The sequence below is a fragment of the Etheostoma cragini genome, chromosome 11 (genome assembly GCF_013103735.1).
Source record: "Etheostoma cragini isolate CJK2018 chromosome 11, CSU_Ecrag_1.0, whole genome shotgun sequence".
Classification (NCBI taxonomy): Eukaryota; Metazoa; Chordata; class Actinopteri; order Perciformes; family Percidae; genus Etheostoma; species Etheostoma cragini.
Genome location: NC_048417.1, coordinates 25,741,032 through 25,768,667, shown reverse-complemented (window position 1 = coordinate 25,768,667; position 27,636 = coordinate 25,741,032). Strand labels below are relative to the sequence as shown.

The following is a 27,636-nucleotide window of genomic DNA, read 5'->3' as shown; positions in this document are numbered from 1 at the left end:
GTTCATGTCAAATGGGACCCTGAACAATTGCCTCATGGTCATGTGCTTTACCAAGATGTGTCTGACAGTGGTAATGCTTACTTGATTTATGTTGTTGAATACTTGCCTATCTGCAAGTTTTTGTGGCTGTAGCTGGTGGCGACAGATTGCATTGTTTGCTCTGACTAGGTTCACTATGGCAAGTTCCTGCTGTTTGGTGAACAGGCATTGGCGTCCACCCCCACTAGGTCTTCTAGCCATTCTGTAAAAAAATGGCACCACAAATTGTTGTTGTTTGCTTCTTTTTTACATTACTGTGTATACTGAACTTTACGGTATTTACCGGGCACAGTACTGAAACATCTCAACACGTTCTAACGGTATGTTTCACAAAACTACCACTTTTGTTGGAAAAGGAGCATTAGCCACCCTGCAATACAATACATGTGATCAGGTAACGTGATATGGTACAGTACTGTAAATACTCTAAATACAGTCTGGGTAGAGTAGAGAGTTGAAGACATAACTGTTTTCCAGTCAGAATATCCTTATTATGGATGAAACTGTTAAATGGCTTAGATTAGGGTGGACTCTTACCAGCTTCCTTAGTAGTCAGGCCATGGTTTATGACATGGTCCACCAAAGTTGCTCTTATGTCATCCAAAATAATGGTCCTTGCATGGCCTCTTCAACCACGTCCTCCTCTCTCTCTCTCTGTTTTCCTCCTCCTCTGCTCTAGCGCTCCCTGCCTCCATGCATGCAAAGTTCTCAAAATGGCTTAACTGAGGCCTTGTTGTAGCTGGCTGATTGGTGTTCAGTTTTGTAAGTAAGAATTTTCAGGTGTGTGTCTATATCTTTTCAAGTAACCAATGTGTGTTCTTTTTTGAATAGATGTGTTTTCCCAATGGTACCCTTAGATTTCATTTTTGAGTATTTGTTTGAAGAGTCTTATGTGCTAAATAGTTGGTAGTGTCTAGAAGCAGTTGTGTTGCAAAATTGCAACTAAAGTGCAAAGCAGCGCTTTTGCTTAAGGTATGGTTACACTTTGTTTAAGGTATAGTTACAACAACTTCAAGTTATGCTACTTTGGTTTAAGCATGTGCCTTTAGTGTTCAAGCAACGGACAAAAACTGTAAGCCAGCACGGAGCTTAAAGGATTGTGAGGATGTTGAAAAGCGGCAAAACATGTTTAATAAATGATACTGAGATTTGATTATGGTTTATTTCAACAAATTTCTTTTTAAAATATACTTTGATGTCCCTTTTTCCTCTTGAAAGTAGAGGAGGAGCAATCTCCTCTGTCTATAGTTTGTGAGTTTGTGTTTCCTTGCCTTGTGGTTTCATGTTGTATGTCTCTTCTCATTTTATTGCTATGGTGAGTCTGAAATCAAGTTTGATCTGAATTGAAGAATTGTAGGCTTATATCTTGATGGAGCAACTATCACTTTACATTTAAATAATATTTGCACTACGGGAAACCTGGCTACTTGCATGGCTTACCGGGACATTTGAATAGAAGGAAGCCCTCTTTAGTGTTACTTGTAACATATGGGCTTTTTCTTTCTATGACAAGTAAAAAAAGCCTATTATGTTTGAAAAACTGAAATATTTGTATTACATTAAGAAGCTTAACTGCTAGACATCAGTCCATCAATTGATGCAACATATTGTGTGAGCCATGTCATCTTTATACTACAATTTACCTTTAAACTCAGACTCATTTCTTTGCATCTCTTCAATGTTAAAGATTACACTATTGATATGTTTGGCCACTTGGGGGCAGCAGGGCTTCTAGGTGAGTGAGAGCTGTTCCCTTTCATCCACTGAACCTTCTTTAACTTTCACACAATTTCTCCACATTCATTTTTTCCCTCCAAGTTTGAATCCAACCACACTTATATCTACAACAATAACGGTTTCGATCCCTACTTTTTAAGGGGTCAAAACTGAGTGCGTGAGAAAATTGAAAAGATGACATTTAAGAAAATTAAGGCTGAGGCCAGCGTAAATTTAGATTAATTTAAGCTTACAAAAGGAAAAAGAAAGAAGACGTGATGTGACTTCACTTCTTCTTTTTCATTTTCCTTCTCTTTACAACACTGCACCCGCCCGCCTATGTAGTTACTGTATTACATCCACAATACATTTGATCAGTAAGACTGTATTAATAAAGACTATGTTTCTCTGATTTCCACTATTTCTACTTTGTTATAATCGTACATTGTTTTAATCAACCAACAATTCAGTTTCCCGAAAGCATCTTTGGGTAGTTGATTAAAATACAAAGCTTAAAGTTAAAAGGCTCTGAGGGATAACTGTGGATTAAATAATACCTCCTATTTACTCATAGAGGAACAAACGTTTCCTTTAGATTTCTATGGTTCATGCTTTTGTCAAGTCTATACTTTTATCATGACCACTCTGTTAAGTGCTGTCAACCGAGTGATGAATACACCTTGAATATATAGTGGAATATATATTTACACAATAGGGAAATAAAATTGAAAAACAAAATGAACACACAAATGGTTAGAACATTTCTTCATTTCATTGTTGTTTAAATTAAATTAATTATTTCCGTGTTTTTCCATGCTTTTCTGTGTGAACAACACACAAGCTTTTTCTGATCCGATGCCCCAATCAGCCGGATTACATAATTCATCTGTGCCTCACAAAACATTATTTTTACGGAAAGATCCAGGTTGGGGTTGGAAAAAGTACTTTGTTACGGTTAGGGAACTATTAACAACCCTTTCTTAAACCTACTTCCTCCGAGTAACATCAGCCAACGACAGCAAGTTGATAGTACGCCTAATGTCCATACTGCACAATTCAAACTATAAAAAAATTATCTGTGTTGTTTACAATTTCTTTCCTTTGGGATTGAGGGATTTGAAATACATGACTGCCGTAAATACAGAGAGCTTTATACGTGCATTTGCTATAAATACATTACAATCAATTACATTCTGTTAAAAAACTAGCAAGTCCTCAACTTTACTAACACAGCTAAGCATCAAGCAAGGGCAACAGCACAACCAAGCTAAGACTAACTTGTCCAAACACAAGATTGGCAGCTCTCTTTCTGTCACTTTCTCTTTTTCTCTTCTTAGTTTCCTCCATTTCCTTTTCAGTCTCCTTGCCTCTGCCATGATGTCCATAGTGGCTGAAGAACCAGGTGATGTGTCAAAATCAGTTTATTCCCCTGTTTCAGCATACCAACCCCCCTCGATAGTTAGGGTTAGGGTTTGGTTCAGGTGGAGGTGGGAACAGATCTCAACGGGGAAACAGAACTCGATACAACAGCGGTCCTGTTGGCTGTCTGCCTGGCTTTGATTCTAGCTCTGATAAACGTCGCCGTCCCCACTTGCATTCCTTATTCCTTTCGACCAGGCCCTGAAATCCTCCTCCTCCCGGCAGTCCAAAGCGCTTGTGTTGCAGTTCGAACATCAACACACTTGGTACTCCCAGTCCTGGTAGCACGGCTAACTGTGTTAGCTAACTGACGCCAGCCGCAATTACCAGTTAGCATTACGTTAGCAAAAATTATAGCTTTCTGTCCATCACCGAAACCAACTTCAAAGTTACAAAAACTGTTTACAATTTTATATTTACCTGGTAATTTAATATACTGTATTCTTCTATCCAATGTTGGTTTCTTTCAACAATGACTGCAATCTTTCCCCAACCTTAATTAACTAGTGTTTTGGTCTAAATGTAATTTTGTCCATGGTAGGCCAGAAAACATGTCTCAGTATTGTCTCCTTCCTTGCAGTCGGTCTTTCCCTAACCATAACCAAGTAGTTTTCTCCCCTGTACTTAGCCATAAATCACAGAGCTTTAATGATCATATAAGACATTTTGGAAGGAGTTGAGTAAATTTGTCATGTAAAGTTGGGGACTTCTTGAAAACATAAAGTGTACTGAAGGAGGCATTCCTGTACCATCTTACCCACACTGAGCACTTTGATATTTGTTCTATATTGTGGAAAAACATAACTAACCTTTTCCCCCTGTGATGTAAGTTAATGTGTAGTTGCTTTAGCCTTGATGATGGTGAAGTAACAACAAACAAATTGCTAATAATAATTTCACGAGTTCTAAAACTGATGAAAAATATTGGACTTTACTTCTGTTACTGTTTTGCAAGGCCTTTTAGCATCCGTGGTTAGATTAACAACTTCCTCATTTTACCAACCAGCTGTATTGCATGGGTGTTTTCCTGCTAAATTTCGGCCACCTCAGCTATCAGATCACAGTTCCTTCCTCTACTTCAACAAGTGTCCATGTGAGTTCTCTTATTGAGAGGTTCTGTCGCAATCTGGGTTCAACTGTGTGTTGTGTATAAAAGTTTCTGAAGTAGTAAGTAAAGATGATTCTTGACTCTGGAGAGCATGGAGACATCTGTTGACCAGACAAGGGAAGAAATCTCATACACCCAGAGTAACCCACTGTTTGACATGTCACTCAGCAGGACTGATCTCTACAGTTTCCAGCCTGATGGTGAGTATTAAGGCAGAAAGTATGAAACATTACATGTCATTTAACTAATGCTTTTATCCAAAGGGACTTACAATTGCTATTTACAGTAAGTCAGAGGTTGCTTGCCTCTGGAGCAACTGGGGGTTAAGTATCTTGTTCAGGGACACATTAGTTGATGTATCACAGTGGGAGCCAAACCCTGGTCAACCGCATTAAAGGCATGTGTCAAATCCACTGCGCCATCACCACCCTTTGAAAGCACTTTGAGTTTCTATTCAGACTTTCAAACAGCTAATTATGACCTCTGTCTTATTCCCTGTTTATATGGTTTGCATCTCTTAAGGGTAATTACATTTTCTTTTCAATCTATTTTCCTATGAATTTGTGTCTAATAGACTGATGTGAACAAAAGTCTTTGAAATTAGTCCAGTATTGAGCGAGATCGCTGTGACAGGCCGATGCGAACTGAGCTGCAATGTAACCTTATGGGGAAATTGTGCACCGTAGATTTTTGTCTACTAAAAGTGAGGTAAGAGTAAGCAGTAAAGGAATTCTAGGGTTGTGTTATCAAACAGATTTTCAGTGCCGTGGCTATATATTTAGGCTAAATGATTTTGACAACGTGTATGAGGTTATCATAATTTGATGACTGCCCGTGTTCATTTGAGCCATAGTACATGGACAGAGAGAGAGAGCAAGTGAGAGAGAGAGTGATTTAGAACCCCCCCCTTTAAGAAGAGGATTTGTATTTGTATTGTATTGTCTTTACTTTCGGGACCCTCACGTATCCCTTGACTTATTTGGGGTTTTAAAAACAATTCTGAAATACAATTTTACTTCATAATCTATTAACAAATATTGTCTTTATCTCAATTTCAAACAACAAAGATGACATCCTGTAGATGTTTAGGGAATGCAATCAGTCTCTACTAGAACACAATTAAAAATGGAAGTGTGATTTGTTTTTTGTCATAACGTTATAATTCATGTTAAAAATCCACTTTGTGATCATTCTTATCTTAGAAAAAACTTACGTAAGTGGTCATATCCAGAGTAATTTTCTGAATTGAGTCAGGAATACATGTTTATCATTGAAAATAAGGCATTGATTTTCAGGTAGAAAAAATTGATGCTTTTACTTTTTTTCTTCTTGTAAAAATTTGAAATATATGAATACCATATAAGGGTTGAGAAGATTACAACTGCATTAGCGGTTTTTTATTGGCCACTTGTGGGCAGTATAGCAAGCTATAGACATAACGGTGACATATCAGTTTCTACAGTAATTGTGGCTAACGTGTTGGCATACAGTTAACTATCCAGCAGACACAGACAAACATTAGCATTTATGTGGAGTCGTGTTTGTGTCCACCTGATGAATGTAAGTCCAATACTGACATTCTAGCTGCACCAAATCCTCAGTAAAAACTGTTTTGGAAGCCTATGTTATGGAGATTAATTGCATTGTGATTACTTGCATTGTTACTTGAATTTGCAATTCATGTTGTTTTACAATAAATAATTGTAGGAGTAAGGTTATGTGTACTCTGCCTCAGGTCAGTTGTCAGTTGTTAAAGGCATCATTGGATGGTCAGTTGTGCAAAATCTTCTTCACTTTTCAAGTATATCAGCATGTGTTAAGAGAGACTGTTTATCCCGTGGCTTTCTGAGGGAAACATAAGCCATTTTGTTTTAATTTACACCTGTGCATTTCCTTTTGTAAAAAAAAATCTTAATCTAAAGCCACATTCTCCAAAATGATATCAAGTTATGCTCAAAGCTAGCTCATATTCAACCCTTTTTGCAAAGTTTGAATGTTACTTCAATAACAATTTGATAAATTAGGACAACTTCACGAGAAATATTGTATAAGCCAATGGCATTGACCCACCCCACCTCCTACTTATTATATAATGTATGTATGATTATTTGATCATAAGGACATTAATTGGCAATAACTTTTGTAATTGATTTATAATTCAGGTCATTTCAGAAGCAAAAAATGCAAAATCACTGATTATAGCTTCTTAATTTGGAAAATAACTGATTTTCTTGGTCTATGTGAGTAAAAATTTAAGTTCAATATGTAACACAGACCGCAAGGGTTTAGTGGCTTACTGCAGTCCTAATTCAAAATACTGGAGTTTGCCATCTCCCCTAGCCCCTCCTCGCTAGCATGGAAGTTGCAGGGGTTTCCAGGTTGCAAACGCTAAACCCAACATCCCACAATGTCAATGTTAGCTAGATGCTAGTCTTGCATTGCTAGACATTACCCCACAGCGCAGGGGAGTTGCTACGTATTGCCATTTATGACTTTTATCGGGTAAACGTAAAAACAATGACCGCTAAAATGACTGCAACCTTGTGGAGCTTTGTCCAAAACTGACAGCCACCCTTAATGTCACTGCAACAGTCGGTAAAAGACAGCAACCTTGCGTCAGAGTCACCGTCTGTCGGCTATGGCCACTGAACAGAAGAGGGGGAAGAATTTCGACAGGGCACATTTTCTGTCCTAGTTCTTTCTGGACCCTGTTATACAGCATGTTTATACATTTAATTACACATTATGGTTCAGTTCATAACAAAGTTGGAATCCTACTGTCCAACATATTATTGGACAACTGTGTTTAACATACAAGTCAACACAGTGTCACTACCTACTCATCGTCACCAAGCTGGCAATGGGAACGATAGCCTCGACAAAATGCTACAACATGAAATTGTATACATTGCAGAGCCACCTTTAGAGAACTTACTTGTTTTGCCAAAGTTAAATTGTAATTGTTGTAAGCAGCCGTGACTCACTTGCTTGGCTGGTCCATCAATAACATTAGCAGTTAGCGCATGTTAGCATGGAAGCGATCACTTCACCCGGCTGTGTCTCAATTTTTTTGCGAGTATAGTGTAATGCAAGCACATGAATGTTGATATAAGTGAAACTGCCCATTCATACTACATCAGCGGTGATAGAAATTTATGGAGCTCAATGCTTACCTTAAATGTTCAGGAGGATATTAGCCAACTCTGCGTCCTTTTGGGCTAGGCTGGCTCCATCTTTTCTATTGCATGCTGTATTATTTCACCGGTAATAATAATATGATTAAAATACAGAAATTAATACCATGATAACAGTTAAATAAATGTTGATAGATGTAACATTATAGTTTAAAAAATATCAAACATCAAAGCATACAACTACCCTGGCGAAAATAGACCAAAGTATTAACATTAAAACAATATACTGTATACAAACCATGATAAGAACTCGTGAATAAATGTTGATTAAAACAGAGGTTATTGGGCTAAAAATACCAAAAGTGGCACAGATTTTGAGGTACGGGGCCGTGTTGTTCCTTTCGTCTTTATTCGACGGTGAGGGATTAACATGAATGTCTATCTGACAACCCCCCCCCCCCCCCCCATCAAAAAACAAGGCTTGAGGTGGAGCTATTTCGTTGGAACTTGTCACCAGGGGTCCTTGACCATGCGTCAGACGTTTGACAACGAGGGAGTGAGACAGTCTTGTACCAGTTCAGATTTTTGTTCTACAAGCTCTCACATTTAACACCATATTTACCCTCATCCATTACTTCTGTCCTTTTCTCCTGGTGTATCAGGTACCTTTTCTTGCAGAACGTGGTTTATATTTCATTTAGACAGGGTGGAACACTGCCTATTGTATGTTCAGCCGAACAAACCCCTCTCTGTATATAGAACAGTGTTTGGTGCTGTTTCCGTACCATGCCTGTCAGGACGCTCTCAATGATGCAGGAGTAGAAATTCCTCAGTGTTTAAAGGGGGTACCCGCAATTTCATCAGGCATAATATATAAGGAGTGAGGGTTTTCCAAATAGTACTTACAGTGTGAACATTTTGCAACTTTGCAGATAACAAAACCTTAATAGAAAATAAAATAAATGTACATAATTTTACAAAACCTACTTGCGGTTTGCTGTAAATGAGTTGTATGTAAACATGATTTCAAAAAGACAGGGTTGTTGCAGGTGCTTGAAATATGGAAAGATCCACTCTAAGCCACCACGTCAATGCAAATGACATATTTCTCTAACTTGTCGGAATTGCTGACTCACATTCACACAGACTTGCACCTCTGAAATCTTAAAACGGGACAGTAGTTAACGTCTCAGTCATAACCATTTTGGTCTAGTGTCAGTTTCTTGACTTTTCTGCCAAACAAAAGAAACCAATTTCCATTCCCCCTAGGTTTTTACTGTGATCGACAGCTGACATTTTCCACTGGTTGTCCAAATGTTTCATGCTCGGAGCATTGCAAATTTAAGCATTTGCATTAGCTGGAGGAACCGGGCTACGTTTTGTCTCCTGAAATGACTTTCTCAAGATGAGAGTTTGCTGCAGGGGGTTAATCATATTTTGGTGTTTTAAATTCAGTTTCCTGTATGTGTTTCAGATCTGAAGCCAGCAAAGCCCAGAAGACAGTGGTGTTTTAATGTGATTGTTGTTTATCTCATCTTGCAGACTGCCCTTAATGCCTTTCTCATTTATAAAGGTAAAACTGCATACAAATTATTGTTACAATTTTTATTCATGTTATAAATGAAAGAGAATCAAGATTATTTTTTATACCTGTTTGTATTATGGATGTTTCATAACCTAGACATTGAATGATGTCTTTATGTACTGTAAATTTGAAGTGATTAAAGTTACTGATGAACTATGTCTGTTATTTTTCCCCCTCTGACCCAGTTTTTAAGTTGGAGTCTCTACTGTCCAACCCCCGGTTGGAGAGGCTGACGTCCAATCACATCCCTCTGGACTTTGATGACAACATCCCAACTCTCCTCTACAACAACAGTCAAGAAACCAAGACCCTTAGGGGGGACCTGTGGGCCCTGAAGAGCCAGGTCCTCCAGATGTTTATATGTAACATTTTACTGAACATAGCTTCTATTAAATTCAGTTCAAATTTAGTTTTGTTTTTAATTGACTTTAACTCGGTTCACATTACAATTCATTCAGCTAGAATCAATTAGCTATAAATAATCCAAACTATAAAGAGCTACATGCGAGTGCAACATGTTAGTTCAAAAGGTGCAACGTGTAAGTGCAATTTTATGTTTTAGCCATCATCTTCTTAGCCAAGTTGCAGTCAGAACAGATTTGTTTTAGCCTGCAGCAGCAGATGTGTAGACATTCAGCTGTCATGATGTCAATGGGGAGCTCGTTCTACCATTTAGGAGCCCGGAAAAGATGAAGTTTAACCATGCGTCCTGGTGGATGCCATGCTGGATACTAGCTGGGCCTGATTTTTTCACAGCAGGTTCCTTTAGCAAGTACTTGTGTCTTTAAGCGGGTGCGGCCAACAACTGGTAACCAGTGAAGGTTGTGGAGGAGCGGTGTAGTGTTAGAGAACTAACCCTAGCCCTGTTGTTTTTGGCCTTGACAACAGATCAACAGCCTGTGCGGAGAGGATGGTCAGTTTCACAGGCTGCAGTCCGACCTGAACCTACTCAACACCAGCACCCTTATCCTGGAGAGCAAAGTGACGACCATCAGCCTCAAACCGGGTAGGATCATAGAAATGTTTCAAATTACTACTTTTTGTCAATTTCCAGTCTAGCCCCCAATTTGTCATAAACCTAAGCCATGACAATAACTGGGAAAAGACACAAAAAGCCACAAAAGATTAAGATTTAAAGATTAAAAGATCGACCTAAACACAGGTTTGAATCCTACCATGGGGATCAGACCCCCGGTGCTTGGTCTAGCTGCTAAAGCTGTTTTCTTTAATTAGCTAGCAGCTATCCACTAGCCCGTTGTGTCCCTGCCCCTGGAGTTTGTGCTGGCTCTGGTCCATCTGAATTCCGAGGTCTTCGGGCTAGTCCCTGCAGTGTAACCAATGATAGCTAAGTAGTGATAGTGCTCAGTGGTAATTATACATACTACACAGTAAATGTAAATGGACTGTTCTTATATAGCGCTTTTCTAGTCTTAACAGTAAAAAATGCAGAGTTTATCAACCAAAGCAATTCTCTTGTGTATGTCCCCCAGGACCTCCCGGTACAGATGGAGCACATGGTATTCCAGGAACGTCAGGAATGAAAGGTGGGTCAACCTGAAGCGTTTACAAAATAAAGTTAGATGTTGGAGTTAATATGTCAAGTATGAGAAGTGTGGTGATGTTTAGCAACCAAGGATCTCAACAATAACCACATTTTATAACCTGATTGCGTGATTCAAAAAGAAAATTAAATGTGTAACCCTGATAGAGCCTTGCTTAAACCTCTGCGCTAATAAAACGTCACCATAGTTTCTCAGTGTGAAAAGTTAATTTTGTTACAGCTGATTAAGCAAAGGTGCATATTAGTGAAGAAGAAGGCATTAGCTTTCAGCTGCGGGTCTGGCGATGATCCCAGTGTTGATGACCTGTCATCTCTTGTCAGACGGCTGATGAAAACCGGCTGATGGATGGGCTGAAGCCATTATTTCACATACCCTTGCACCGTAGTCAGTGCACTGACATTTCTTGTATGAAATCTCTATCAGGGCTAGACAAATTACTACAGTTTCGGGCTGATGTTTTCCAAGAAGTCCGATCCCATTGCCCTGAGTCCTTGATCAAACTTACAATAAGTGATAATAACTAAGCGTGTGTATGATTTGTTAATAGTTTCAGTATGGTTGACAGGCACAGGAACAAATGGCAGACTAAAGAAAAAGAAACATCTGTTTGTGCAACACTTTGCTCTAGACAGGGTTATTTCTAACATTGAGGACACTGAGGTTATTGGGTCATGTCCTCTGTATTCTTAGTTTAGTTTAGTTTCACAAAATAGGGTGTGGTAGAAACCTGTTATGGTTGCGGAAGGAGGACCCAAATGCGGAGCAGGTGAGAGCTCAAAATAAGCTTTATTAACACAAAACATAGTCCAAAGAACCAGTGATCCAACAGAAAGCACAAAAATGTCCAAAAACTTACAAAAGGTTGTGGGTAAAAAAAAGAACAAAAACTGGGAACAAAGGCAGGGAAAAACTCACATGGAGCAGGCGAAATACCGGGAACACTGCAACAAGAGGTGACGAGAGGCAGGTGACAAGAGGGCAAGGAATCAGGTGGAAAACATCGGGCGTTTCTCAATCTGTGTTCTTCTATGGTTCTTGTGTTCTTGTGAAACGTCATGTTTGGTGGCCAAAGTACTGACCCAATACACAAGTTAGCATTTCGCCAAGAACACTTAAAGTCCCCGGACGTGATCTCGACACGCCCATTTTACCGAGGATACATCGGATGGTGACTTGTGTGAACTTGGCCGGGCCGGTATCCCAGCATTCAATTCGGGTGTAAAGCGCTTATGGTTTCCGGTACACATATTTTCACAATTTACGTCATTTATTAAATCAATGAATTCATTTTTAAGATGTTTTAAAGCGAAAAATCAGCTGTGTAGATTTTGAATATAGGCAGTTCAAGGAAAATTGATGGGGAATTAAAAAAGACTTTGGAGTTTGAAAGCTCCGCAAATGACTCTCGCGAGCCGGTCAGTCAGTCAGCTCACAGACCAGTCTGGCCCCACATTTAGACCGACCCCTGCAGCAAAGCCAGGTCCACATTGTAAGATATTTCAAACAATTTTTACCGCTGTTATATATATCTGTCCTCCTCATCCTGGCTCTCCTCACTCGCAGGCTCCTCTTCTGCTTCTCGGTAAAGTATACAGACGGCAGTGACTAACTTTACCCAGTCCATCTATAATTTGAATATCTATTTTAACGTTTCTTTTCTGCTTTCAATTAACATTGAATCCCGAACAAGGATTTTTTTCCCCGCCGTTGTGTCGGTATTTATATAGTTATTGGCCCGTGATACTTAATAGCACTTTAAATGAAAACGTAACAAAACAACAAAGACGGTGTGAAAGGTGACCGTCCTTATTATGAATACACACATCAAAGCTAACTATAAAGTGGCAAGCGCCCTCTGTGGTAGGGGGGGGGGGGAGCAATAACAGGAAGAACGCTTCGGCTCAAAACCGTTAACAGCGTTTTGTGTGCTTCTGAACTCGCGAGTACAGTCTTCCAGGTACAGCCAGCAAGTACGGTCTCCCCAAGAACACAAGTCCGTTCTTTGCTTACTTGGTATTGAGAAACGCCCATCATGTAATCACAAGAGCAGGAAGACACAGGAAGTAATTCTAGAGGCAAGACAAAACAAAAAACAGACTTCAAAATAAAACAGGAAACAGAACAAGCCAACACACACGGGAACACAAGACAGGACCAGCAACACCAGACCGGGGAGTAAACTTACACAAACACAAGGAAGGCCGGATAGGAAAAAACACCCAAAACCAAAACCCCAAACCACAACAGAAACCTGTAGCAGCTTATGTAAAAAACACAACCAAAGTACAAACGCAAATGTAGACATAAAAAAATCTAAAATTAGAGCTGGGCAGCGATTTAAAGTTTAATTGCGATTAATCGCATAATTTTCCAGATTAATCGCGATTAATCGCAAAAGGACAATAATAAAATCAAAAGTATTGTATATAGTGCAATTTTATTATAAATGTTCTGCCATATGAACAAAAGTGCCATAACATTTGTTCTGCAAAAACTTGCCAGCATTTTGTTTATAAAGTAGCTCTTAAATAAAATATTTAGTTTACATCTCAACTTAAACAATGTATTTATCATGTCCAGATATGAATTCCATCAGGTTATAACGTCTTGCATCAGCGACTCCTCCTTGTGGACACATTCTTCTGTTGTTGCTCTAAACACAGTCCAGCAAGTGCTGTAGAGTTAGAGTACCCCGCAACTTTTCTGCTCTTCGCAAGGACACTGTCAAACGCACTGAGACTGTGCGCAAAGCAGGGGACCTGATCAAAAGGCAGATGTCTCGCAGCAGCGATCATATGCTAACTGCGGTGACTTTATTTGACACATTCCACTGCTATGCAACTTTATTAAAGTGTCCCACGCATGTTTCAGCATAATGTCTCTCCTCTGTTTTCATTCCAGTCAGAGCATGTGAATGCAGTGCCCAGTTTTCATCAATATAATGCACTGGAACTCCGAGATATCTATGGTTGCCCAGTGAGTCCAGTAGTCCCTATTAAGATCAACAGCGGGTGCATGTTGTAGCGTTGTTGCTTTTGAAGTCCTCTTCTTTTCATACAACTCGTGTATTCCTCTTGTAATGGTGCGTCTTGAGGAAGTCTCATACCTGCCGTCATTAACGCGATTCTCAGGCCGATGTCCTCCCCAACCCTAATGGGCCGGCAGTCTGTAGCTCTCCGCGTCGCTATGGCATTTGTTAGCTTCTCTTGCCTTTGTTTATCTATACTTACCCACACGCTGCATCTAATGTAGCCTGCCGAAGCCTCGCGCCACTGTGTGTTTTGTTGAATGATTTGCTGGTATCAACTGTCAAGGTGATATTTCAGACTGGAAGTATAAGAAAATTCAACTCTGCAGTATTTACAAAGCCTGTGAGCAACAAACTGTCAGCGTTTATTAATTAATTAGTTAACAAGATAATAACGCGTTAACTTGCCCAGCCCCATCAAAAATATATTTTAAGTGTTAGTGTGCAAAAATGTCTTACTTACTTACACATAGTGGGTATTTTAGGGGTGTGGGGGCAGGATTGCTTTGGGGGCTCTTGGAGTTATGGCCATCTGTTTATAAAATCCTCGCTGTGGCACTATAACTCTAGAAAAACATTTTTCAGTAATGTTTTATTTTGTAAATGTAAATGGCATGTTTATCTAAATAGTAATAATATATCTATTTATACAGCGCATTTCTAGTCTTAACGTCTACTCAAAGTGCTTTTACATTTTACCATTCACACACACTGGTGGCCGAGGCTGCTCATTAGATACACATTCACGCTCATTAACATTCCAGTGGCGCAGCATCTGCCCCTTTGACATGGGACTACAGGGCCAGGGATTAAACCACCACCCTGCCGCCCGCTCTTACCACCTGAGCCACAACTGCCCGAAATTGTGCCTCAGATTGCCATGCACTTTACGACAAATATTTGTGATTTTCACACAATGTGTCTAAAAGATTTTGGTGACACCCTGACCTTTCCTGTAGTGCTGCCATCAAGCCAACACTTCGACTGAAAAAGTCAAAAAATCTAAATCAGCAGATTGTCATAAAATCTATTCTCGCTACAGTACAGTGGGATTCTAAATCTCTGAGTGGGAAGTAATGAACCTTGTAGTGTCTAAGACCTATTGTCAGAATTCTATACTTTCCTAATTTTGTTCAATTGACTTCCAAGGACTTGATTGAAATACCGTGAGTTTGCCACATCTTTTCTGTGGTCTAAACAACTTAAAACTGTGGACTTTCTGAGTTAATCCTGACTGGTGTACAACCTACGGTGCATCGTCACTGTTTATGTGCATTATTCAGCATGCAGCAGCAGCAGAAGATGCAGCTAATCAGTAGATTATATACTTGTATGCTTCTTTTTAGGTGACAGGGGTGTTGCTGGCCCTCCAGGACCAAAGGGTGAAATGGGACTTAAAGGACAACCTGGAGATCCAGGAGTTGCCGGCCCAATTGGTGGGTGTCATAATAATTACTTGTGGTACAATGTACTTATTGTTATTCTTAGAGTTGATATGATTTTTTTAAAGGAGCTTAAATCCCAAAATGCTGCTGCAAAAGAAAAAGGTGTTGCAGTCACACTAAGATGCCGCCAGGCCTTCAGTGCACAACAGAGCTGACAAAATGCATAAATAACAAACTCTGACATCCAGACGAAGCTGGAATCAATTATGTAAAAAATCACAATGCCTGCTTCAGGCAAAGCATGGCAACTTTATTATTTTATTATAAAGCATCATAGACCTGCCAGATTTACAAACGCTAGCACAAATGTAAAAGTTACAGCAAGATTTGGCATAGCAAATGCTATTCCCTAGCACACCGCTGTCGTAAATATGGACAGCCTTATATGTATTTGTTATGATTACATTACTCATGAGAAAAAACTAGCTAGTCTACAAATTTGCACTTCCACTACAAGTTACATGGTGCAAGAGCAGATCCAGTGGTAATGTCAGACACACCATTCTCCCTATTTACTACTTGATGCTGTAATTCTAAGGTAAAGCAGTTAAATAATGTTACTATAAAAATCAAAATGTTATCTCTCATCTCTTGGCCAATCTGAAACTTTGTGGGAACATTGGTTAATCATCACATACGTGTACAACTGATGACTTCAATTACCTCAGCTGCACTTAGTTTTTTGCTAATTGGCAAATGTTAGCATGCTAAAATATTAAATTAAAATGTAAATTATACCTGCTAAACGTCTACATTACATGTCAGTGAGCACGTTAGAATTCTGCTGTTTTCTCCAGCATTTACAGAGCTGTTAGCGTGTGTGTAGACTCGTATGCCGCTTTCTCACCAGCCACTTTAAAAAATTGATTAGTGTTGTTTTGCTGACATTTTTCACCATGATCAGAGACACGAGTTGTTCTGGTAAAACCAGACCCCGCACGTAAAAGTGAGGAAAAAGATTGGCATTTATGGTCTACAGCAGCTGCTACGGACCAAAACGTGACAATAAGTCTTTAGACAGATAAATACATAATGTAACAGTTTTTTTAAATATGCTCTTTCCATATCAAGTTGTATTGTAAGCAGGGAGAGAGATTTCCTATAAAATTTGTTCCTCATGCTGTGAGTGTGAGAGTAAACTAGATGACTTTACTGAAATTCAGTTCTTGGAAAAATTTTACAATAGATTGCAACTATGAAATAGGTCAGTTTCTCTTCCTCTTCTAACTTCTGGTCATCATCTGCTGACAATGTTTAGAATGTGAAAAATAAGATTTGCACTGCTTGCATTTATGAAATATATATATGTGCAACAAAAAACCTCATAATCATCATTGTGTTTGTGTGTGTGTGTGTGTGTGTGTGTGTGTGTGCGCGTGTGTGTGTGTTTGCGTGTGCACGCAGGTCCCAAAGGTTCACCTGGAATCCCAGGAGCACCCGGGACTCAAGGACCAGGTGCAAAGGGAGAGAAAGGAGATCCCGGTGCCCGAGGTAAGAGGTTCTATCCAACCTGACCTGACCACATGAAAACAACAGCATCCTGAATAACATGCTTAATTTCTTACATTAAAATATTTCTTCTTTATCAAAATAAGAATCCCATTTATTACCAAGTAGGTTTTCACATACAGAGACTTTGGTGTTTGGTGCATAGACAAGAAACATCAATACAGAATAGAAAAAAATTACAATTAATATATTAGAATCAGAATTATTTCTTAAATTAATTCAAGAGTTATCACCAAGTAAGTAACACTCACAAGGAATTTTCCTCGGTCGAAGGTACGACATACCATGCTTAAAGGAAATTAACTATAAATGTATTTTGACATTAAGAAACAAAATAAACAAAATAAGCTCACAAAATGTTAAGAAAGGTAAAACCTGAACACCTCCTGAATTCAAGTTATATTATTACCTGTTAACTCATCATAAAACACACTTCATTCAAACTGGACAGAGATTAAATACAACTCCCCAAAACGGTCTTAGTTAGTCTTTCCAGTTGCAACAATCAGTGAAGTACACATGGCATTGAACTGGTGAGAGAAAATTAGGGTTAACCATGTAACCAGCTAATTATAGCTCTAATTACTGTATTGAGTAAACAGTTAACTTCATTTATTACATGACTTGGTTGAATGTAAAATGTGGTCTGTTATTTCCTTGAAATGTGGACAGTGACGCTAATGTGTTAGCTTAGCTAGCTACATTGCAACATGTTTGACATTAACTTACAGGTGTGTCAACATGCAGCGGCTGTGCAAAAAGTAAACAAGATGAATGAGGACAGAAACGTCAACATAAATATTCCCAAATAAGCCATTTACAGTGTCTTACTTCACCGTCAACGTAAATGTTCAGTTTAATGTGAATTTGAACAGCCGATAACCTGCTAGCTCACTACAACGCTTCAGCTAATGGTGTGTCAATTCCTGCAGTGATTAAAACAGCAGCTGTCTATCACGTCAGCCTCCCATTAAATACACAGCTACTACCACAGGCCGTAAGGTGGTGTTGAGTAATAGACGAAGGGTTGCATTAAACACTTATGTGGCTACAGAGTTTACTCTGCTATGGACGCGAGCAGGCACGTACACAGACATTTGGAGGGGCTATTGCTCTAATCCAGTGGTTCCCAAACTTTTTCAGATCAAGACCCAAAAGAGAAATTTGGTGTCTCCCCGGGAGCCAACTTTACAAAAATAGACCATGAATCATTTTAACATCTACATTTTTAAACTGTGGAAAAAAGACCGAACAAACCATAAATTTAAATGTATATCAGAGCTGCTAACTTTCCCCCAAACCTTGGAGTGAGATTTGGAGGGGGGGGCAACCCATATTTTGCCACATACAAAGAAATTTCTTTGGCTCTTTCAGCATCATTATCATTCAGGGTTTAAATTAGGATTTGTTATATGTGGGGGGATGGGGCTATCCCTAGGGCCAAACATAATGAATCACATGAAGAGACAGTAGCATAATATAACAGTAGAATCAGCTGAGAAGATTTGGGTTTGTGGTGAACAGGTCCAGGGGTCCCTGGTGTAGGGACCAGGGACCCAAAGTTAAATTAATGTTGAGGGATCAACTAAGACCACTAAAATTCTAAAGAATGAGAAGCACTGATTTACATACATTCTGATCCTTTAACCTTTGTTCCAATGTTCAGTAATGTTTGGCCCTTATCCTCTGTGCCCCACTTACTGTATTTACTTTTTTGGGAAAATAAAGACTATTGTTCATTTTATGAAACATTGAATGAATTATTTACAGTTACATTTAGAGATGCACAGAGGTTAGAGAAGCACAATAGTGGCCCAACGTTGCAGTATTGTGTGTGTGTGTGTGTGTGTGTGTATATATATATATATATATATATATATATATATATATATATATATAGTATAGCTCAAATGTGTGTCATCAGATTTCCGCTCATGTTTACAACTTTGTGCACATTCTAAATATAACTCCTCCCATCTCTGTTGTCCGAGATTTGGAGAGTTGTAATATAGTCTGCTGTGCATGTTATTGCTCCGCTGATAGGGTGGATCTCATTCAGACCGTCTGACAGACACAGAGGCCCATTTGGGTCTCTGACAGAGTTTATAGGAGCTGTACGCTGCTCTTCATCGGAGATCCATGCATGGATGCAACGTGTCACTGCCCCCCCCACAGCAGAGCGGGTCCGCTAAAATGAACTGAAGCTGCTACGCTGCCAGCCGCGCTGCGCACCTCAATTGTTACAGAGAGAGTGGACACGAAGCGACTACTTGGAGCTGGGGAAATGCACCTGGGATGGCTCGTGAAAAAAATGTTCTCATTTTGCGACATTTCGAAAATTCCACAGACAGGGAGAGCTCTTAAACCCCTTCACAGTCTCTGAAAGCACAACTAGTTGATCACGAGTGGCTCAACAGGTAGTTGAGCCACTCACAGTTGAGTTTATCTATTGATAAACTCATCTTTCAGAAATTTGATCGACCGGGTAGACACTTCAGCGTGAGAAATCGGGGGTGTGGCGTGTGAGCGTGTGAAACCAGTCAAATGCGTGTCTCACGGCCAATGCGTGACAGTTGGCAGCCCTGGTTTATGAAGTATATTTATTCCATTATAAAAAGTAAACAAAAGTTTACTTTAGGACCAGTGTAGCAAAAAAGAACGCTCATAAGATTGATATGCATTTTACTCTGCCAATTGGCGACCCAATAAATCGGATCTGCGACCCATTTTGGGTCGCGACCCTAAGTTTGGGAAACATTGCTCTAATCTAAAATAAGAGCTCTTTCTCGCTGTTCTTCAATCGTCTTTGTTGTGAAGCTCAACACACTATGAACATTAGGCTATACATGTTTTTAATGCAAAGTTCATTACATGAACCAATTGGGACATTAATTTATCATATAATAACTGTAAACAACATATAACCAAGCATAATTCAAGAGTCCAACCTATCACATCCTTGTGCCTCTTCTCTAGAGAACGCACTCTAATGTAACGAACGTAATGTTGCTACGTTAGCCTACTGCTGCAACCTTAAATACATTACGTTATTAGCTTTGGTTGATAATGTAGCATTTTGCGTTGCTATAGCTAAGACAATGCTGTGCGACGTGATACAAAAGTTACAGGCTAAAGCTGCACATTATTCAAAGCTAAAGTGATTTTTTTTCAACAGCAACAACAGCAAAAAAAGAAAAGTTTATTTTGGCACTTTAACAGAGGGGCAGCTAAACCAATCAGGTCAAACGGGCAGTTGTCCAGGCAACAATAGCCCGTTCCAGTGCACGTCCCTGGACGCAGGATTTTAACTATAAAGACGGAACGGTCGCTACACACTGGATGCGTCGCACGAGCGTGTGAGCTGTAGTAGCTGTAGCACTTACACTTAAACTTCATCATGTAGATTTCGACTTCTACGCTGCGGGCGTCAGCTAGTTTCATAACAATTCATAACATATATACGCAGGTAAGCAATGCATACATCCAATTGAACCTTCTAACATAACTTCTTTGACCCACAGTCAGCCACTGTATCAGTCCCACATTGATCAGAACCAAGGCTCTAAACACCGACCACCGCACACTCTACTTATCAAAACATCACAAAATGCTTACCTTTCACCCTGATGACACTCAGGCTGCAGTGCTCACACTTACAAGTGATTAGCATTAGCCTTGCCTGCTAAACAACAACAGTTTCCTGCCACATTTACTCTGTTCATTTCATACTGTCTGCTCTCAATACTGTCTTAACCACGTAAATTCCCAAACATTTCTTTCACTCCTTTTAGCTTACACTGAAATGTAGTAGGGGAAATTATTAAACACATAGTGCCACACATGTAGAGGTCTGTATTTTTTTTAATCATAGGTACACTTCAACTGTGAGAGACGGAATCTAAAACAAAAATTCAGAAAATCACATTTTATGGTTAATTAATTTGGATTTTATTGCATGACATTAGTATTTGAAACAAACTTTGGTTTGTTTGGATTTTGGCCCCCTCCTACATACAGACCTTCAGATTTCGGGGCTGTCGCTGGACAATAAGGACTTTCAGCTCCCTCATATTGGGTTGAGGTCTGGAGCCTGACTAGGCCTCTCCAGGACCTTGAGATGCTTCTCACGGAGCCACTCCTCAGTTGCCCTGGCCGTGTGTTTTGGGTTGTTGTCATGCTGGAAGACCCAGCCACGACCAATCTTCATTGCTCTTACTGAGGGAAGGAGGTTGTTGACCAAGATCTCGATATAAATGGCCCCATCCATCCTCCCCTCAACACAGTACAGTTGTCCTGTCCCTTTTGCAGAAAAGCATTCCCAAAGAATGTTATTTCCACCTCCATGCTTCACGGTTGGGTTGGTGTTCTCCGGGTTGTACTCATCCTTCTTCCTTGCCATACATGGAGTATTTTTGTCTCATCAGACTACTTGACCTTCTCCCATTCCTCCTCTGGATCACCCGGATGGTCATTGGCAAACTTCCGATGGGCCTGGACATGCGCTGGCTTGAACAGGGGGACTTTGCGTGCGCTGCAGGATTTTAATCCATGACGGTGTAGTGTGTTCCTACTGGTTTTCTTTGAGACTGTGGTCCTAGCTCACTTCAGGTCATTGACCAGGTCCTTCCATGTAATTCTGGGCTGATCTCTCACCTTCCTTGTGATCATTGATGCCCCACGAGGTGAGATCTTGCATGGAGTTCCAGACTGAGGGAGATTGACCGTCATTTTTAACTATTTCCATTTTCTAATAATTGTGCCAACAGTTGTTGCCTTCTCACCAAGCTGCTTGCTTATTGTCCTGTAGCCCATCCCAGCCTTGTGCAGGTCTACAATTTTGTCCCAGATGTTCTAACACAGCTCTCAAAATAAATAAAATGCAAATTAATTATTTGAAAATCATGCAATGGGATTTTCTGGATTTTTGTTTTAGATTCCATCTCTCACAGTTGAAGTTTACCTATGATAAAAATTACAGACCTCTACATACTTTTTGAGTAGGAAAACCTGCAAAATCATCAGTGTACTAATACTTGTTTTTCCCACTGTAAATGCAGATATAAATGAAAAAAATAATAATTAGATTTTCAAATATTGTACCTGCCACTGTCACACAGAACAAAATATTCTATTAGTCAAACCTATTTTGTCTTCACTAATGCCAACATTGTCTTTGTTTAATCGAATCAGTAGCCTATATAGTTATGTTAAATAACTCTCTCCCCATAGGTCGAATAAGGGCGATCCAAATCTGTCAGCTTTGGTGCAAATGTTTTACCAAAACAAGTTCCTTTCTGAGACTATTCTGAGCCACTGTCACTGCGTACAGAGTTTAGCGCCGGCCAAGAGGATTGTGATTGCTTGATGTCCATTAAATGTATTTCACAAAATCTCATTTTTTTGTCTTGTCATCAGGTGTAATGGGACCTCCTGGCTTTAATGGAACTGAAGGTGAGTTTGTCCTAAAGTTACATGAACCTTGTTATAATATCATGTTTATTCCATATGTGATGTGTGCAAAGCATTTGAAAAAAACAAAAAAAACATCATATAACTTAAATTGTATATGAGTTCATTCTAACTTTTTTCACGAAAATGGCCAATATAATTAATAACAATTTACTAGCAAATGTACTAGTGCAAAAATGGGCTGGTAAATGGGCTGCATCCACTACAAAAATACCTTATAATGAAGTGCATATAATAAAGTGCAAAGAGTCTTCGTAAAGTGCAGTAGATCACAAGGTCAAAGTTTCCAAAGGAAGGAGCTGTTTTTTATCAGGACTTCTTCTTCTCCTTAGTTTAATGAGCACTTGTTTGCACACGTCATCGCTGTTAACATTCTGTTGAATGACCATACAGCATCTAGTCTTCCATAATTTGAAGCATACAATACATACGATACTTTGTATCAGTTCCTTGTCTTTCTCTGGTAGAATATCATCAATTGTACAATACATTGCCGATTTATATGAAAGCTCAAAATTTACACCATACACTTTTAACTTGTCCCAGACTTCTTTTGATTTGTAGCAGTCCATTAAGAGATGTTGTGGTATCTTGTCTTCATTGCAGTAAGTCATGGGACATTTTTTGGTTAGGGGCTAGTTCTGACCCAGAATGCAAAGATTTCACACAGACAACGTAAAGCAGTCCTTAAAGGTTTTAACGAACAAAGTGTACTCAGAGAAACAATGTAGGTTGTCTCAGGGGGGGACTCCTGGCTGGTCCGGGTTCTGAGGTGAGCCGACCGGGGAGAATCCAGGTAGGTCTTTGACTTGAGGCAGACAGGCATGTTGTACATAGAAGGTTTCCCAGAGGTGAAGGAGGAGGCTGGATTGTGAGAGTGAAAGCAGGCAGGCACAGCGGAGGAAGCAGCAGGTCTGAGCGTTAACAGAACAAATACACAGGGTAAGCATGAGCTCAAAAACACTCAGACAAAACTAGACTAGAACTCCGAGCCAAGTTACCACATAGGTAGTAGATAACGAACTGGCGCTAAAGAGGTGATCAGCCAGTTTAAGTTTTGCTGGATTAAATCTTGTAGAAGGGCTGCAGCTGTGAAGAACGGCTGTGCAGTAATGAATCGGCCATGCCCCTTGACCTACATTCCTCTGAACACACCTCCCGGGGCCCGTTGCATGAAACCAGGATACGGGATTAAGCCGGGATATTCAAGTTATCCTGGATGAATTCAGCTTTGACTTGGTTGCACGAAACCAGGTTGAATTAAACCCAGCCAAGTAACCATGGAGATTTATTCTTTGCGGCTAGCCTGGTCCAGAGCAGGCTAACAGCCAGGCTAAGATTAATCCTGGCGTCTCGTGTTAAATCATGTGTTCGACATAAACGTGTTAAACAGTCATTACGTTGTCTTCTGCATGTGTTCTGCTTTATTTTTATTAACATGCATTATTGCACCATTGTTGTCATGAGTTTGATTTAAACCCTACTGTAGCATTTGTTTAGATGGTAAGAAATGGTTGCACTGGTAACCAGATGCGGAGTGGCAATTGGGCGAGTCAGGACTTTTCCCGGTGGGCCGGTAGTGTGTCAAGGCCTCCTGGCGTGCGGCCGCTGCCCAGCAGCCGCTGCCCAGTGTTCGGCCACGGCCCAGTAGCTGCTGCTACAGGTGATCTACTTGGTGTCCACTCTCTCTGTAAAAGTAGGGATGTTTTACATATTGTTTTACATATATGCCCACAGCTTGTATTGAAGTCACTTACTTCTCTTTCTAGTTTTTGTCCCTTTCTGATTGTTCTGTATGAACATTAATTGTACAAAGATATTTAGAATTAGACATAGCTTATAGAGATTTGTGCATATGGTTGTAAAACATGTTCTTGCGCTATGAATAAGGTTTGAAATTAAGCCTAGAGTCCTTAAGGTACATTTCCCGAGGAACATTAATTCCCTCTGCTCACTTTTAAGGCAAAGTAGTCTAAATAATACATTTTATTTATATTGTGCGTTACATGGTAGGTTAGTCAAAGACACTTTACGGCAAAACCAGCACATTTATCACATAAAAACGGATAAAGCAATAAAACTAACACATGAAACTAGCATAGTTAAAGCAATTAAAACATTTATTCTACTTTAGTGCAACAGGCCCCAGCTCTCCAGGTGGAAAATCACAGACAACACACGCACAAACACCCAACTCAGGGAGGAGAGAGAGAGCTAACCATAACATTTTTAGTTTTTACATAGCAAGTCAAAGACACAGCTCTGACAGAAAGTCTGTTTACGGACATCAGCCATCTCACATCACGTATGCTCTCAGAAAGGTTCTTATTTTTATTTTATTTTTTATTTCAGGAACTTGGTTTCTTGAGTCTGCCCCTGCACTGAATAAATCACTAGTTCAGTTTGTTTTAGAGCCAGTTCTGGTTAAAATGACCAATTAAAGTGATAGAATTAGTACGGCATATTTAACTAATGAATTATGTCCACATCAGTTCAGGTAAACTGTCAGTTTTGGTTATTTGACCATATTTCCTCCCTAGGTCGTCTTGGACCACAAGGTCCGAAAGGAGAAAAGGGAGACACAGAAAGCACAGAAGAAGGTAAGTCTGCATGAGACTGACCTGAACAATACTACAGTGCCACTTTCAAACACATAACTGTCAAAACAGCAATACATGAACTAAAAACATAAATGACTAGTACAAAATATTTTATTTTATATATTTGAACCCTATCAACCCTAATGTATTTGCTTGTACAGCGGCTATCCAAACTATTCCAAAGTTTTAGCCACGAGGAACTTTAAACAGCTATAACTTTGTATCATCACAGTGAATGTGCGTCTTGTACCGGGAAGATTCCGAGGACGAGTGGAAGTGAAGCACAACGGGGTCTGGGGCACGGTGTGTGACGACAGCTTTGACACCGTGGATGGCAAGGTGATCTGTAAGATGCTGGGCTTCCAAACTGCCACTTCCATCTTCACTGCCACCCCAGGTAAGAAGTCTGCTGCCACTATCACCTCACGTTCTCCTTATAATATGCTCTAATGCATAGCAAAACCCTTAACTCTTTATTTAATTTCCCCCCAGCGCTTCTTTTCTACATCAGCACACTGTGATGCTAACCCTCACATTACTTCCTCTCTTTTGTTGTGCTTCTGAATTAACTATTTTCATGGTGTTGAATCAAAACTCTAAATAAGTTAAGAAAGCAACCTTGCTGAGCATTTGCTGGCATGTTTGGCCATCGTTTCTACGAGTTATGACGTGAAAACATTGTAGTCACCATTCTAATAGCTGATATCTCAGGGGTGATCTCTGACAGGGCCCAACAAGATGAGAAATCCAGTTTACCCAGATTATCTAAACTACTTTATATGAATGTAAAAGTGAGAAAATGAGCCCACCTGAAATATTGATAATAATCCTTTATTCAGGTGGGCCAAGGTTGAAGCAGACGTTTGGTCTGTAATGTGTGATGGATCTTAGCTATTGACAGTCTGTGTATAACATCTGCCTTCATTTTCTTCTTCTTCAAGCAAATATGCAGTTAGTTTAGGTTTGATTGACTCAAACGATCAAATCAAACTTCAAACCAAGGCGTCACCTTTAAGTTTCAGCTGCGTAGTTCTGCATAACAAGATCAGCAAAACTTGTTATTAAACATTGTACTATAGTTTAAATGTACTGTAAGAGTGCTATAGGATTTTGGGAAATCAAATTTAGCAAATTCTCTTTCAAAGAGTGAGATAAGAAGATAGGTATCAATCTCATGTAGGTGCTTTAAATTAAAAAAATGTCACATCTGTTTTTCAAAAATACTCACAAGCCTGTACATTCAACGAGTTAATTGTCTCATGATCGAATTTTTCCTCATGAACATACTACCATGTAAATGTCTGCATGTAAGGACAGCTTTAACATGGACAAGGCAGGAGTCTGGATATGGTTAATTAACATGTTGCATCTTGTTTGCATAATTTAGACATGTTGAAATGTGAAAGCCCAGTAAGGGTTGTATTTTAGAAGATAAAAAATGCTCTTTCCACATAGGTGTTTGTTTTTATTTGTCCTTAAGAACATAGTCGCTGTAAAACTATCAGAAAAGAGACTTTTATCTGAGTTCTGCTTCCACCACCGCTGACACCACAGGAAAACAAAGAGCAACCTTTGTTTATGCACTTGTAAACAGTACTGAATTATGATATTATGGCACACATAATATTCTAACACTGCTGTCCTTCTGTAGGTTCTGGTAGGATCTGGCTGGATGAGCTGAAATGTGTAGGAACAGAGTCGGACATCTTTAGCTGCCTACACAGCGGCATCGGTGTTAACAACTGTAACCACAACGAGGATGCCGGAGTGCAATGTGTGTAGATTAAAACGACGCTGAAGACCAACAAGTAGAATGTTGTTCTACACAAACATGAAGTGACACATTGACTGACAGGCCCTACACACACACACACACACACACACACACACACACACACACACACACATCACATGAATACATTTTAACTGGGGATATAAGCAGAGAGCAATGCTGACTAATGATGTTCACAGCTGGATCTCATTACATCTTAATGATAGGTTGGTATTTACACATGCAAGTCTTTGAATGTATCTAAACATATTATGAAGAGCTTCCACGGCAGGGTCAGTTTGAATGAGACGCTAGTTTGAAGGAAAAGATTGGAATGTGTAAAACTATTAGAAGTGTCTAACAAATAAGGTTTTGATGGTGACTGTCCTACAGAAATAGCCCAACTGACACGTGTGAGGACAAGGAGAATATAAAAAAATACCTACTCTGATGTTCATATGTCAATTTTGTATCGACATTCGTGCGTGTGTCATGACATTTTTTCACTGTTTGAAAGTAGCTGCAAATGTTTTGAAATCTTCAGACTCATCATCTTTGAAGTGTCCATCATCATTTTCTGATATCAACCCCAGATATCAATCAATAAAACACAGCTTATAGAATTACATGCAGTTCAGAGTTTTACTTTATCACTAAACAGCTTAAATGACAATTGTACTGTAAACAAAATATCACGCTACTAACAATTCTCAGGCATTATTTCTTCACTTTTTACTTTGTAATTATTAATAACATTTGCAGCTGCACTGTTGTAATCAGTCCCCATCCATGTCCATTTGGCCTCTCTTGCCTTCAGGGAAATGCTTGCCATCACCTTTCGTCCATCGTCACCACAGATGACTTTGCAGAGATCAGTGACGATTAGTAGGTCACATTCTAGGACACCAGTCGTGCTGAGGAATGGGTTTTGGCACAGCTGGCTCAGTAATTTTTTCCCAGACGCCTCAGGGAACATAGTGTAGATTCTCTTTTTTATTGTCTTTGTTTAAACAACATTTAAAGACAGGCAGTCAGAACATAAATAAATAAAAAAGATACATTATGCCAAGGGGATTGCACAGATCTTACAGTGGGTACATAAGTTGATGGCAAATTTAGACTTATGAATATGACATTTAGCGAGTAACAGTATTAAATTAATGATGCTGTTTTTACTTTTATTGATGGAAGTGTTAGAAAAGAACCCAAACAATACATTTTCTTAGGGAAAATTTGTAGTCAGGTTGTTGG

The 27,636-nt window shown here is 39.5% G+C and overlaps 1 protein-coding gene across 3 annotated transcripts; it reads left to right on the top strand.

The window, feature by feature from the left end:
• The first annotated feature begins 4,244 nt into the window (after positions 1–4,244).
• On the top strand, positions 4,245–26,607 carry marco (macrophage receptor with collagenous structure). Of its 3 annotated transcripts, none has more exons than XM_034885195.1 (11): positions 4,245–4,482; positions 8,891–8,989; positions 9,187–9,344; positions 9,890–10,007; positions 10,492–10,545; positions 14,938–15,027; positions 16,441–16,527; positions 21,961–21,996; positions 24,555–24,614; positions 24,847–25,011; positions 26,266–26,607. In XM_034885195.1, exons 1-11 carry the CDS (start codon positions 4,374–4,376, stop codon positions 26,394–26,396), a joined length of 1,107 nt encoding a protein of 368 aa, XP_034741086.1. In that variant the 5' UTR covers positions 4,245–4,373; the 3' UTR covers positions 26,397–26,607. The 3 variants fall into 3 exon arrangements, with proteins under 3 accessions (XP_034741086.1, XP_034741085.1, XP_034741087.1); XM_034885194.1 differs by having other exon boundaries at positions 10,483–10,545; XM_034885196.1 differs by lacking the exon at positions 10,492–10,545.
• The last annotated feature ends 1,029 nt before the right edge of the window (positions 26,608–27,636 follow it).